The sequence below is a fragment of the Anticarsia gemmatalis genome, chromosome 6, assembly GCF_050436995.1.
Source record: "Anticarsia gemmatalis isolate Benzon Research Colony breed Stoneville strain chromosome 6, ilAntGemm2 primary, whole genome shotgun sequence".
NCBI lineage: Eukaryota > Metazoa > Arthropoda > Insecta > Lepidoptera > Erebidae > Anticarsia > Anticarsia gemmatalis.
The window spans coordinates 5394275-5408852 of record NC_134750.1 but is presented as its reverse complement, the minus strand read 5'-3'; the positions used below and the strand labels follow the sequence as shown (position 1 = coordinate 5408852).

Here is a 14578-nt window from a genome sequence, read left to right as displayed (position 1 = left end):
AATGTTGCTATCAAGAAAACTAGTATGTATTTAAAAATATTTTATGATTACAAAAATTTTCATATCATAATATACAAACAACAAAAATATATTTTGTAAAGCTAAACGGCAGTTTATTAGTACATTTTATGACACAATAATTGAGCAACCAAAATATACCAAATTATAATCATTACACTAAGCACCAAAGGTAAAACTAGTGTTAAACATGTTATACTTATTCGATATAAAAACATAACAAATAATAAAATGACTGCACTTATACGGCAAGAAACAAATAAATGAAGATAAAAAATAAAAAAATAGTTTTGCAAATGTGATTTCATAGCAGCCGACTTCTACTCGACCTTAATCCTTTTTTTGTTAATTGAACTAATACTGCATAAACTAATAACCCCCGGTTTCTGAGTACATTTAGCGGTAGTTTATCTATTAAATACCGTTTTCTTTATATGAGTTTAAACGCTATTGTATAGATAAACTACCGCTAAATGTACCTCAGAAACCGGGGGGTAAACCAATTAACGTTTTTAGACTATCGCGGCTTACACACATCATACTAAGATGCACATGTGGTGAATATTTTAAAGTTCACGATGTAATTATCGAAACGTCGGCAGTAAATAAGGTATCGTTTCCTTAAAAATAGTCACTACGCATAAAACTGGTCGTGCATTTTAGTACAAAAGAAAAACTATTTTCGAACGTTTTAAAGTAAGATCTTACATTACTATTTATGCTGATACTAAGGAATGTTCACATGGAATGAGCATTTAGAAATAATCTCATGATTTTTTTTGTCTGCTATAAGTCGCTATTCACGATGAATCTGTTGCCTTCTGAATGTTTGCCGGTGTATTTATAGTTGCATTTACCGTAGGCACCTGTAAAAGAAAAACATTTTAAAATAAATGACTAAACATGTTACCACAACTTGCTGTCGTAAGAGTAGATTTATTTAGGGGCGATTTCTAACTATTATTGACTATATATTATTTGCAGTAACTTTGCCGCGCCACCGATGAATAACGTTCGACCTGTCGAAAAGTTTCGTTTAAAAAAAGACACTAGCGCCCCTAGCGATTGTTCGAAGAACTAATTCCCTGTATTTCTGAGCAGCTGTGTTTTCTATAGTCTCAAATCAAATAATATGTAGAATAGGTAATTAGACACTTATTTAAATTAAGACTACTTATATTTTTATTTTGTCGAACAACAAACGCATAAAACTTATGAGTTTCATTGTTCAAGAAACTCTTAAGTAATAGAAGTCGTACAAAGGCAAATGTTAAAAGGCTATTCTTTAATTTTTCATCATTATTCTCTGTAAATTTTATTTTCTGCTCTAAATAATACATTGTTAAGCGTTTCTCTCGTATAGCTGGAAATATGAATTATCATACATTTCTTGGTTTTTAACCTGATAAATAATTAAATAAGTGTTATAAATTATAATCAACATGAAAAATATTGTGAGTTTTACTTTAACAAAACGGTTCAAAAATATTTTGATACTTCGCCTTAAATATGCCATGTGGAGTTTATGCTATTTAATATTTCCTAACGAAGCGTACGTAACTTAAGTTTATGATTTTAGTAAACTTAGAGGTCGGCTGGCTACCAGTCTGATTCCAATTATCAGGAAACTTGTTAAAAGTAATACAAAGCTTAGTGATTCCCCGAACGCTCGTACGAAAAGGAATTAAATCGTTCGACCAAGTCGTAATTTAGTTAGGAAAGCTAAATCTTTTGGATTAGTTGATTAATTGCTCAACGGATTTGGAAAATTGATCTCGATTAAGTCAACGACGGAACGACTCTCAAACTTTTCATAATGGGTACCTTAATAATTGTATTAAAGCTACAGTCTTATATATTGTTGAAATATTTTTTTTTTAACCCTTTGACACGATATTTTTGTCGACATTTGCCGACAAAAGCTTTGTGAGCACTTTCTGATTTGTTGAGTATAGCCGACCGTGGCGGTCAAAGGCTGATATTAGAATATGAATGACTTTTTGTCAATCTTTTCTTCCTATGAGACAAATATTTTTTTGAATAAATTGTACCAATCATAACTTTTAATCTCTCGCGTTGCATGTTGAATACATAATAGGATACGGGAATTAATGCGAACATACATGATACCACAGAGAAGATATTAGTATAAATACCATTAAAACTCTTTACCTCTATGTTTGCCTAACGCGCCGAAGTCCACAGGCATTGGTCTAACAGGCGGGCCCTTCACCTGTAACGTTGTTGGAGGCGGCGCGTCCGTGACGTCAGAGGGCGGTCGCCGCACACGCATGAACTCCCCGCGCACGGATGCTTCGCGTCTTTCAGTCGTCGACACGCGCCGTGAGTCCAGGAATTTCAAATTCGGCAGCATGTATATTACAAAATATCTGTGCCAAAGAAACAATCTTTAGTTTCAGCTATAGCTAAGAATTTCCTAGACCCAAAAAAGGGTAATGTAACATTCCGATACAGGTAATTGCTGTAAATTTTTTGTTGCATTTAATTTGCAAAAAACTTGCTTAAAATTTAATACAACATGGATTGGTAGTGTCTACCAGCTGTAAGGTATATCAATATTAAACTGAGGGGCGATTTCCTACTGCTTTCAATAACCGGTTAGCTATTGACAAATTTTAAATGAAAATCTGGTCAGTGCCTGTGGTTGACATCGCAGGATCATTTTTTTTAGTATGTGCATTGTAAGTGTCAAAATCTCGATACTCGATAGTACCGACTATAGAAAATCGCGTTACTGACCTGTATCTCTGATAGTCCGAATCATCTTTGTCAATGTCCGACAGCTGGTTTGGACAAGCCTTGTTGCTGAGTAGACTCAAATATGTGAGAGAAGGGAAATGTTTGCTGATTTTGTTTACTAATTCCTCTAAATCGATAATCTGAAAGACAATAACCATAAAAAATAAATGTATGCTCTTGGAAACAATACAGTTCATATTATACATATGTACATGAGTATGTATGATCCAACGGGATCGCATAAAATTCTAAGCGAGTAAGTACAAATAGGCAGATAGGTACATACTAAAATATAAATCTAGTTGAGTGCTCAAGGCATTTCGTTTTGTAAATATGTAACTGGCCAGTTGTAATACCTAAAACAGTTTTATGGCGAATACCACTTGTTATCATTGGAAAACAATGTAAATATTGCACTTATATTCCGTTTATCGTTATTTAATATCTTACGATAAGAGCTACAGTTTTCAAAAACACTTACATACTGTGTAATACTTACACCAGTACTCGGTAGCGAGGTTTTCTACAACTATTGACTATGGACAGCTAGCTAACTACCGAAAAAAATATACGAATACCCGATGGCCGCCCTAGGAAGGTGGATTCCGTAGGAATAAACTTCGAAGTACATGTTTAATGTCAAACTCTCGTACTCAATAGAACTGACTTAGAAAATTGCGTTACAGCGAGGCGATTTTCTAACAATATTTACTAATCGACAACCGACTAACTAACAAAAAATTCATATGAAAACTAGCGGACCCGACAGACGTTGTCCTGTCTAATAAATTAAAAATTAATTAAAAAAACATTGTCCAGCGGACAAAATTGCGAATCTAAACCATTCTCAGATCACCTTGAACACACACAAAAAAATTCATCAAAATCGGTCCGGTCGATTAAGAGAAGTTCAGTTCTTACAGAAGAATTATATATGTGGAGGATTACTATTCTTTCAATAAGAACACCGGTTGCGAAGTAATATATTTACTTTATTTTCTTCAATCTTCAAAGTGGACTGTATTATAAACTATTTACTATACACTGTTCATATACTTTACTATGTACGGTTTATTCACTATGTACTTTTCTTCTTTCTCCGATGTGATCTTCAATCGATGAGTTTAAAACTTAAACTTTACAATAATATTCTACACTATGTTCACTATGTTCATACTATACAATGTTCTTTCTTCCGAGTGATGTGATCACCATGAGTTTAATTCGTAAACTGATGTTACGCAGCGCGCGTCCCTATTTATATTCATAAACATTGTTTCTACACTAATCTAGAATGAAACCGAATGATCAAGCGCTCCGTGCCGCACCGCGCGAGGTTCGAGAACGCCGCCGTCTCGCTCGCGCGTACGCGACTCGCCTAGATGTCTATCTCGTTCTTGATCTTTCGGGAACAGTCGGCGCGCTTGATCGTAGGATCGCCGCCGCTTACATGTTCGCGATTGTTCTTTCGTACTATTCTTTACGACTAGAATTTTCTAATAATAATATACTTATTTCTACGATTTTCTATAATGTTCTACATGCGTGAATGAAAACGTAATATTTTATGCCTAAATGTGATTCCATCGTGCACATTTCTCCCGCCGTCGCAACTCGCGATTAATTTGGCAGCACGATGGCTCCTCTGTTCGGTTGTCATTGGATGTGGGTTGTCCGTGGCGATGTCCATGTCCATTTTCCTCGGTTGTAGATATTCCGGTTGTGCGCTGCTCCCGCCGGTGTTGGAGTGCAGGCTGGTGGTTATTTACCCATCGTTGCCGTCGTCGCTCGCTCAACACCGGTTTTTCTCCACTGTTTATCTCTTCACGATTTCTCCAGGTAGGGTCCCTGTGCGACCTTCCCCTTGTACGTTTCCATGCTGCAGCCACGGTGTGTTTACTATTCCCACACGGGTCATTGAACTGCAGCAATTGTCCTGTGGCGCGATTAGTGAGCCACTTGTTCGGTGTGGTCCGATCTCCGACCATTTTCATGTTCCATTTTTCAGCGGGAGCTTCACGGTCGCGCAAAGAGCACAGCTTAACCATTTCCAGAGTCTGCGTTATCTCGGCAGGCTTCGATAACGCTAGCTGCGCTTTCCCAATGTTCTTCCTATGGTGCAACAGCCGATGGTGACACATGTTGCAGCCATCTTCGCCGCAAGCTTTCGCACGACAGTTATCACGTCTATGCGTACTAAGCAGGCAGCGGAAACACAATCTACATTTCTTTGCAATGTCCCATCGTTCATTCACACTTTCGTTACGAAACTTACTACAATCGGACAGTCTATGTTCATTCATACATATTTGGCACTGTGGTTTCTTAGCCACCACTGTATAAATTCGCTCGTAACGCGGCTCATTTTCATTCTTGTGCGCAGGTACTTCCTCCTCCTTGGAAGTACTCTGTCCTCGCCAAATAATATCCTTTTCCTTGGTGACCTTGTTCCTGTCCGGCCATTCCTTCACTCGGCTGAGTGCATTATCCTCATCCTCATCTGACGATGAAGCACAATCTTCTTCCTCGTCCTCGATCTCAGCGCGAAGACGCTTCAACTTTAACTCGGCGAGGGTGAGCTTCAGCGCGGCGACTTCCTCTTCGGCCGCAAGAATTTCTATTCTTCGTATTTTTGACACACGCGACGTCCTACGTGACCTCGCACCTTCCGCTGTCATCGCAGGCACAGCTGTAGTGGCGGTCGTAGTCGCGGTCGCTGACCCCAGCGCGATCGCGGTCGTTGACACCATCGAAGTGGCGGGCTCCAACATTGTCGCGGTGTTCAACATCTCTGTGGCTGACGTGAGGGCAGTAGTAGTCTCCGACGTCGCCAACTGTTCGATTATTCTTCCTTTATAACTTCGCGTAACTGGCATCCTTTGTTCTTGCACTGTTCCAATCCGGCGCTCGAAGTGACCAGCAATGTGGAGGATTACTATTCTTTCAATAAGAACACCGGTTGACAAAGTAATATATTTACTTTATTTTCTTCAATCTTCAAAGTGGACTGTATTATAAACTATTTACTATACACTGTTCATATACTTTACTATGTACGGTTTATTCACTATGTACTTTTCTTCTTTCTCCGATGTGATCTTCAATCGATGAGTTTAAAACTTAAACTTTACAATAATATTCTACACTATGTTCACTATGTTCATACTATACAATGTTCTTTCTTCCGAGTGATGTGATCACCATGAGTTTAATTCGTAAACTGATGTTACGCAGCGCGCGTCCCTATTTATATTCATAAACATTGTTTCTACACTAATCTAGAATGAAACCGAATGATCAAGCGCTCCGTGCCGCACCGCGCGAGGTTCGAGAACGCCGCCGTCTCGCTCGCGCGTACGCGACTCGCCTAGATGTCTATCTCGTTCTTGATCTTTCGGGAACAGTCGGCGCGCTTGATCGTAGGATCGCCGCCGCTTACATGTTCGCGATTGTTCTTTCGTACTATTCTTTACGACTAGAATTTTCTAATAATAATATACTTATTTCTACGATTTTCTATAATGTTCTACATGCGTGAATGAAAACGTAATATTTTATGCCTAAATGTGATTCCATCGTGCACAATATATATAAAGATGATCTGATCAGCGCCTCTAGCGGGAGACTTAAGAACAATTTTTTAAGTACGTTTTAAATTTCTAAATTTCGATACTCGATAGAACCGACTTTAGAAAATCGCGCTAAATCTAGATAGGTATTCGCCTATTCGGTATCTACTGTGGTGCTTATATGGGAACAACATAATTTTTGTATAAATTACTATTAATAAGGAAGTATCGAGCACGTCGATGTTAGACTATTTAATCAACAAAACCACTCGCACTATGTTTCGTTTAATTATGAACATACTTCAAAGTAATGGTTCAGGCATCCAGTTATTAGAATGTTGTGTCTTAAATGAGAATATTTGATAGACATTCTGCTTTAGCGAAGGATACAGTTTGCCTACTCTCCAACTTATGCAAAATATCAATCAAATGAATTTAATGATACTAGATAGACTGTCTCTATGGCGTGTTTTAGGTTGCCACGCTGCTGCCAATAGTCATAGGTCGTGGGTTCGATTCCCACACGGAACAATTTTTTGCACGATCCACAAGTTATTGCTTTGGGTCTGGTTGTACTCTGTGTCCGCTGTTTGTACGTTTGTAAAATTCCCCGCGACACAGGAGAAATTCTTAGTGCGGGAGTTGTCATTGTAAGAAAAAATAATTATAAAAACAAATAAAAAAGATTTGTATCGTAGTTTCATAATAATTCCTCATTACGAATGTATTAAACTAAATAAATGAATAAAATCACTAAATTGCTAGAAAGGCTAGGCTGATTACTAAATATTATTCATATTAAACTTTAACTCAAGTTCATTAACTAAGTGGACATTTACATCAATGATATCATTTGTATAATGAGGATATAATATTATGCTAAGCAGAATAACGCTGGAATTCATTAGGTGTGTATTATCTAGAAGGAATTCTTCAAATGATTGAACGCTTAGCAACTATGGAAAAATCTTGTCATCTTAAGCCTTTAAAGTAAAGTTAAAACTTGATTTTGAATACTAACCTGATTGTTGTTTAACGAAAGTGTTTTCAAACTGGCCAAATATGGGAAAGAAATAATATCACTCAGTTTATTATTGTCCAAAATCAGTTCTTCCAATCTGGTGAATTGTTCCAATCCTTTTAAAGTCTCGATACTGTTGTAACTGAAACAAATTAGATAATTGTTTAATAATCTTAATAATACACTGGCCTTACGCGCAATTAAACTTCATTAAGGATATTGGAGCAAGACCAGGGTAACTTGGTCGAAAATGTTGGGTAACAGAAGAGGTATCGGTAGAACCTTTGAATACAGTGGTTACTTTAAAATGGAAAGAAATTACTACTATTTGAAATTCTACAGTTTAATTCGAAGCGATATTTAGTATCAAGAACCAGAAAACTGAACCCGTCGCTAGCTTTTTACTTATTTCTATGATCAAATTAACCCCAAATGTTCCTAAAGTATCCCATTCTACGGTATTGTGAATCTTAACATTTTAATGACGCATGAGAACCGCAGAGTAAATTTTCAAATCGTTAATTGGCTGATGAGATCCCGTCGGTCCAGTATTGACCTCAGTTATGTGCACGTCAAGAGATTTAATGAAATGCATTGACGCAAGATTCGAGTGAGAAGGTCTTACTGACAAACCGAACTGTATATGTATACTTCATGAGCATAAAGCGAATACACATCGTTTAGTCCCACACGGGTAACAGAAGCCAGCCAACATAACCAGCCGTATTGTCACTCCAATACACTATTGCTACAACTGAACCTTACAAGAATGGCAATTTTCTTGACCAGCTGCACGCATACAAGAAGTAGAAATTGTTTGGTCATTGAGGCAGAAAGTCCTCAGAAAGATATTTATAATCCACAATAAGTAATCTCTATCTGTTTTCGAACAATAATAAACAAAAAACAGATAAAGCATTGAAGGCCTATCATTCTATTGGATATGTAAAATAAATCAATATGAATATTGTAATCCATTCGGTATCAACATCGATGACATAATATTGCTCAATCTGACGTAAATAACCAACTGGTTCTTCATAATGTATGTTTACCTTACCAATTGACCTACAAATTACTTTAGCAATTTCGATAAAAGATTTGGGTTAGTTTGATTGCATCGTGTGCGCCCTTGGTTTGTGGTCGATACGGGGAAACCGCTGTAGGGCTGCATTATAGATGAAGTGTGATCAGGGTAATAAATAATAACAAACATTTGTCCTTAATAAAATTATGAAATACTAGCTTTTACCCGCGACTTCGTCCGCCACCAGAATTTTCCCATGGAAATGCGTCATTTTCCCGGGGTAAAAAGTAGCCTATGTCCTTTCTCGGGTATCAAAATATCTCAATACCAAATTTCATGCAAATCGGTTCAATAGTTCAGGCGTGATTGAGTAACAGACAGACAGACAGAGTTACTTCCGCATTTATAATATTACTATGGATTTCCATGGGATTTTATAATTATCATTGTATAATGTATATTTCTTACTTATGTGGAACTTTTATATGAAATTTAAGAAAAAACGGACAAAAAAGCAGGAATATAAAATGCGACAGGAGTTTTTAGTTTTTAAGACCAGCATTTTCAACTAAATACTTAGGTATACGTAATAGGCAGAGGTCAGAACTAACTAAAAACGTTAAATGTTTGATTATTGAGGAAGTTAGTTAAGACTAATTACGCTCTACCAACAGTCGTTTAGTTACAACAGTATTGTGATCCTAAACACGTTCCGTTTGAATCACCAAAAGACTGAGTTACGGAGCAACTAGACTGCATTATGATTCTATTAGTACGAGACAATTCTCATAATTAAACTCGGGGGTCGTTAACTCGTTGCAGTAAGAGAAATTATCAGCAACTAAAGAGACAATACGTCTGTCGCGTGATGTACTGCAAAATGATTAATATTATATACATACCTTAAGTCTAGACATTTGACTTTGGTGCCGTACATTTTCTGTAGGGCTGGGGGTATCCTTCTGCATTCCTGCCCGCAGTAGCTCAACTACAACAAAAAAAAAAGATTTTAATATATTTTAGGTTTAGGTTGGCACCTCCCACGCAAGTGGTTGAGTTGGTTTGAGCCCGAGGCAACACGCCAATGACTGAGAAGTTATGTGTGTATTAGAAATAATTATCATTTGCTCTAACGGTGAAGGAAAACATCGTGATGAAACCTTGCATGCCTAAAATTTGTTTAATACATTTATATATCAACTGGCCATTGTCAGCTGCAAAAGCCTGCGAGTCACGGATGTTCTAAATTCTGAATATTGTATACCCGGAATATTGCACACATGGCTCTCTACTAAGTTGATGTATTATAGGATCTAGGCCCAGACTTTCTCAAAGTATCCATGTAGGACAAATAGAACCACCATTTGTACATTGTTTCGATAGTTAGGTTTATTTTCCGTAAAGACAACTCGCGCTCGCTAACATTTCTCTGTTCAACCACATTTTAGCTTGTTTCACATCAAGGACGGAGTTAGCATGGCGTGTAGATATTTGCAGATCCAGCCCTAATGGGAATTTAATTACCTAGCTTTAGGCACTGCTAAATGTTTTACAAAAAGAGCCGATACTATCATATGGAGCGTGTAACACAACCGTGAGTGCTCTAGCGTATAATTAGATTGGATGGACTAAAAGCTGGTCAAAGTGGAACATAAAAAGTATATTCCATCATTTACGTAGGTAATGTTACATATTCTTAAGAGTTTATTGCGGGCACTGTTACCGGTTTTATTTCCACGTATTGTACTTGCTTTATCTTTACTGCGGGTCATTTTATTAGCTTCATAACAACGTATTTATTGGCGTGATGTTACCAGACGCCTGCCGAAACTTGCGAATAACTGTTATATTTTGTCCGTATAGAGTTATGGTGCCCATTAAACGGGAGTTTTCTTTTTATTGGTGCAAGACGAAATGTAATAAGAAGCTTCATAAGGATAAAGAAGATGAACACTTAAAAAGATAATTTGCCGTAACAAATTATAAAAACGTAGGCTGTCTTTCTTTTCCTCGGCACATACATATTAGCTATTTAAACAAAATTATATTGTTACTGCTATCATTGCAATTAAACTGGTTAACAGGTTTTAAAAGTCTACATGAAACGATTTCGTATCTTCATATGTCTTGAGACAGATACTCCTCGTAGTTTATCACATAGATATGTATTTGTCATACTCGTAGTATTTACTGTATTCTGCTGCGTGCGGAAGTGTCTGACAAGACTTGTTTCTCCGTAGTATTGTACACAGTCCCCGGTTATCGTCCTTGTTTACTAATCGTGTACATATTAAGGTCATGTAGGTTGCGAAGAGCGTGTGCCCTCGAGACGTTGATTTCGATTGGACAAAAAAAAACAATTACACACTCTCAGACACTCCAATAAAAGTATTTGGAGCCGGGTTTACCGTCTCTGATTAAAAGCCGTGTAGCCAACAGGGTTTTTCCCTTTTTCTATAAAAAAATATGTGTGTAAAACTGGCTCTTAGAAATGAAAAGGAGGGTGGGACTAGGACAGCAAATAACTGAAATTTGTCTTATTTCTGGTACAATAAAAAAAATATTTTAGACCAGCTAAAAATATCTGTCGAAAATCAAGTCAAAAATAGCACAAAAACAAATAATACTTAGTGTCATTAATTGCGGATTTTGTTCTGGTCACTGGAGCCCTTGTTAAGAGTGAACAGTTATAGTGACTTTCCCTAATTCAGTATTAAGTATCTTGGTGTAGTTAAAGGCATTTGAGTTCTGCTGTTTGCTAGATGCTCACGGCTAAAAGGTTACTGATAACTAAAGGGTCAACATTGCAAATGATAATGCAATGTAAATAATAAACAAACAAACAAATTATGCAGAGTTAATATCTTTACTCGTACAAATACCTTACATTATTTTATAAGATGCTTGTATTACTAATACATCAGCCTGTAGTGTATTTTTATATTGTTTTTTTGCTCATTATTCTCAAAGTACCTGGAACTGTTGCATATTACAAAAGTATTAGTAAAAAGGCGTTCTGTTTGCTTCAGAGACAAGGTTCGCAAGCTGACCTTATCACATAATTAGATTAGACATCAGTCCCCATATACAATAGATAAAACAATGATAGCTACACATAAATAATAGGCATTCCTACCTGAATTCCCTCATCTTCAACCAACATACTAACATGAGAGACCTGCTCTACAGTTTCAATATCCGATACCACACTATCAATGGTTATCAACTGCAACTTGTATCTATAACACGTCTTCAACACTTTCGTACTGTTATTTCTCTGTATCTGGGTCACTGCACTGCCATATCTCGTGATAACTATTATCCACTTTATAATGATGAATGGAAGTAGGTACGATTCTAAGAAAGTTAGCACTAACATACCGAGATTGAACACACTACCGAAATGTTCATACAAAATATTTGACACACTTTGGAATTGAGAAGGCATTTTTTTATATATCTTTTGATAATAAGTTTATTTTGAATCTATCTTTTTTCTGCAAGGTCTATTTAGAGGTCCTTGAAAACAGTAAAAGTTTTAATTAATATTAGGTATAACATTTTGTTTCTCATATTGTTTATTTGGTTCACAAATTAGCAAATTAACACTGAATTTACAATTTATCTTTTTCATGATTCTAGAATTTCACATAATAGATATTTTTATGTTTAAGAGCAGACACACAATGAACTGCATTTCTTTAGTGCATTATAGTTTTATGCCTAACTCAATTAGTATAAGTTGTCTTCGCATCATCTGTAGTTAAGTGTGTCAAAGGTATACAAGGCAATTTGTAAACATTAATTTTGATTTAAATACCAATTAGATTAAAGAACTAAGATAATCTTCATATTAGTATTGTAAGTAGATAAATCTACCGCCTATTGCTACAACTAAAGTTACACCTACAATAAAATTATCAAAAATACTTTATATTAGTAAGGTTTTGTGTTAGGCTCTTATAAATTAAATATAGGTCTCTTTATTATCATTATTTAAATAATCATCAGTCATTAGCTTTCATGCTATGTTAGTTAATGCAGTAAAAAAAAATGTAATTTTTGAAATCATATAATTTCTAATATTGTAATCAAAATAAATTTATTTAAATATACATATTTTACTAAAAGATTGTTGTAAAACATTATGCAATCATATTTCTAATTAGAATTTAATTACATCCCTTTTAGAATGTGCCTTTCTAATATGCACACACAAAAAGCTAACTTTCTTCTCGAGTATCTTATTAAAATAAAATGTATGTCATTTCAAAATATACAATGTTCTTTTAATATTCGAAATACATTTTAATAGGAAGTTTATAGCATGTTATTAATAAAAATATGATTACGTTAATACAGTAATTAATTTTGATGTCTAAATCCAATGCTAACAAAGGACTTAAAAAAAACATTGTTCAGCGTTTAAAATTCTCAATAAATACTTACCCGATTGTTTTCAAAACATAAAGCAGAGTGATTAACGTGATTCTCTTCCATGTTTTTAGGCACGCCACCCGCTTGTATATTTAATGAAATAAAAGAAAATCTGAATTTAAAACAGAGTGAAAAACACTTGAAAGTAGGAACAGAAACTTGTTTTTAACTTTTTTAGAAACTTTGACACAAATGACATTGACGTTTATTTTGTTTTAATGAGTATCCGCCGTCTGCGCTATCAACTAATTGTATTTAGTCGAGTTTTACATGGCAACTCGTTTTCTCGACGATAAAAGAAATAATTAATGCCTCTCCGACTGATTTCTAATAATTTTCCTAACTATTTTAATAACCTACACCTAAATGATCTGATAAAAAGTTATAAGTAAAAAATAAATCAGGTACCTATATTGACTCCCGTGTCAATTATACATATAGGTACCTACTTACGTTTAACCTTTTTTATTTTTAAGAAACTTACGCAGAATGGACACATTGATCACAAGTCATCATAAAATAAGAAATGAAGTCATTGACACATAATTTACTATTTTAATTATATAATTTTGCGTGTTTTGAGTATGTCATATCATAAAAAAATTTGCGCCTAAGTGTATTTTTCCTGAAATTGTGGTTTAGTGAAATTGACTTAAAGTTTGAATGCTAAGTTATATTAAACAGGCGTTACAATATTTAATTTTAGAGTAGGAGTTAAAAAAATGTTATTAAGTATGATTTTTAAAATTCTAAAATTTAATCATATTAGGTATATCAATTCGAAAATTAATTATGTATACGACGAAATATTATAGAGAAAAGCGACCTCCAGTGGCACTTAACATGCATTATATTATTATGCAGACTTTAAAAAGCAATGATTGATGATGGAGTCTGTCAATGATTTTATTGTTGGATTCTTTTAAAATTGACTGATGTGAACATTTTAACTACCTGCTCAGAAATACTAGTTTAAGGTTTTTATAACTTTATACCTACTAGAACCGATCGAGTATCCTGTCTAGGTTGTTCAGTCAATGTAAGTTTATTTAGTTTCGAAACTAAAATTTTGCAGATGCTATCCCACGATCGCTCATCTTGAATAGATATGATATCAACCCTTTTAGTTAATTTTACGTTGAATGAGAATTCCCGTCATTTCCCTATCCCGTCTTGAGCCGTGAAAAACTACGGGCCCTGATTGATTGATGAGAAAATTCCTGAGGGTTAAACGGAAGTTGATGAATGTGTTGTTCTAGGAAAATCACGTATCTAGTGTATCGTAGGTAGTCTGTCGTAGTCGTCGTAGATGTACCTATATCTATCCACTGATAGCTATGGGCGAATTATGAACTTAGTAGATACAATGCTTGACAATAGGGTGAGATAATTAAGTTGTTATTTCCCTAGAGACCTCTTAATTTGCCTGCCTCTGTGGCTAAGACAGCACTTGCGAGTATGGCTGCTGATCACGAGGTCTCGGGTTTGATTTTCGGGTCGAGCGAAGTGCTACATTGAATTATTCTGCCGTTGGATATGTCGAAAAGTCTGAGTAAGCTATGTTCTTGTCACATCAATACCCTATGTACCTACTACTACCTACCTACTAATAATATATTATATCTAATCCATAAAGATTCTGCTTTTAAATAGGTAAACGGTAATCTACGGTATTAGCTGGTAATATACACGGATTGACATGATAAATCTATTGTTATAGCTTATGTTCCCATCCAACAACAATGT

At 35.5% G+C, this 14578-nt stretch overlaps 1 protein-coding gene across 2 annotated transcripts; it reads right to left on the bottom strand.

The window, feature by feature from the left end:
* Window positions 1-27: 27 nt before the first annotated feature.
* Window positions 28-13030, bottom strand: LOC142973581 (leucine-rich melanocyte differentiation-associated protein-like). Of its 2 annotated transcripts, XM_076115430.1 has the most exons (6): window positions 12845-13030; window positions 9298-9383; window positions 7369-7510; window positions 2779-2918; window positions 2191-2408; window positions 28-884 (listed from the first exon to the last, which is right to left on the bottom strand). In XM_076115430.1, exons 1-6 carry the CDS (start codon window positions 12893-12895, stop codon window positions 805-807), a joined length of 717 nt encoding a protein of 238 aa, XP_075971545.1. In that variant the 5' UTR covers window positions 12896-13030; the 3' UTR covers window positions 28-804. The 2 variants fall into 2 exon arrangements, 1 of the variants encoding a protein (XP_075971545.1); XR_012959516.1 differs by lacking the exons at window positions 28-884; window positions 2191-2408; window positions 7369-7510; window positions 9298-9383; window positions 12845-13030 and adding an exon at window positions 3278-7356 and having other exon boundaries at window positions 2785-2918.
* Between the last annotated feature and the right edge of the window lie 1548 nt (window positions 13031-14578).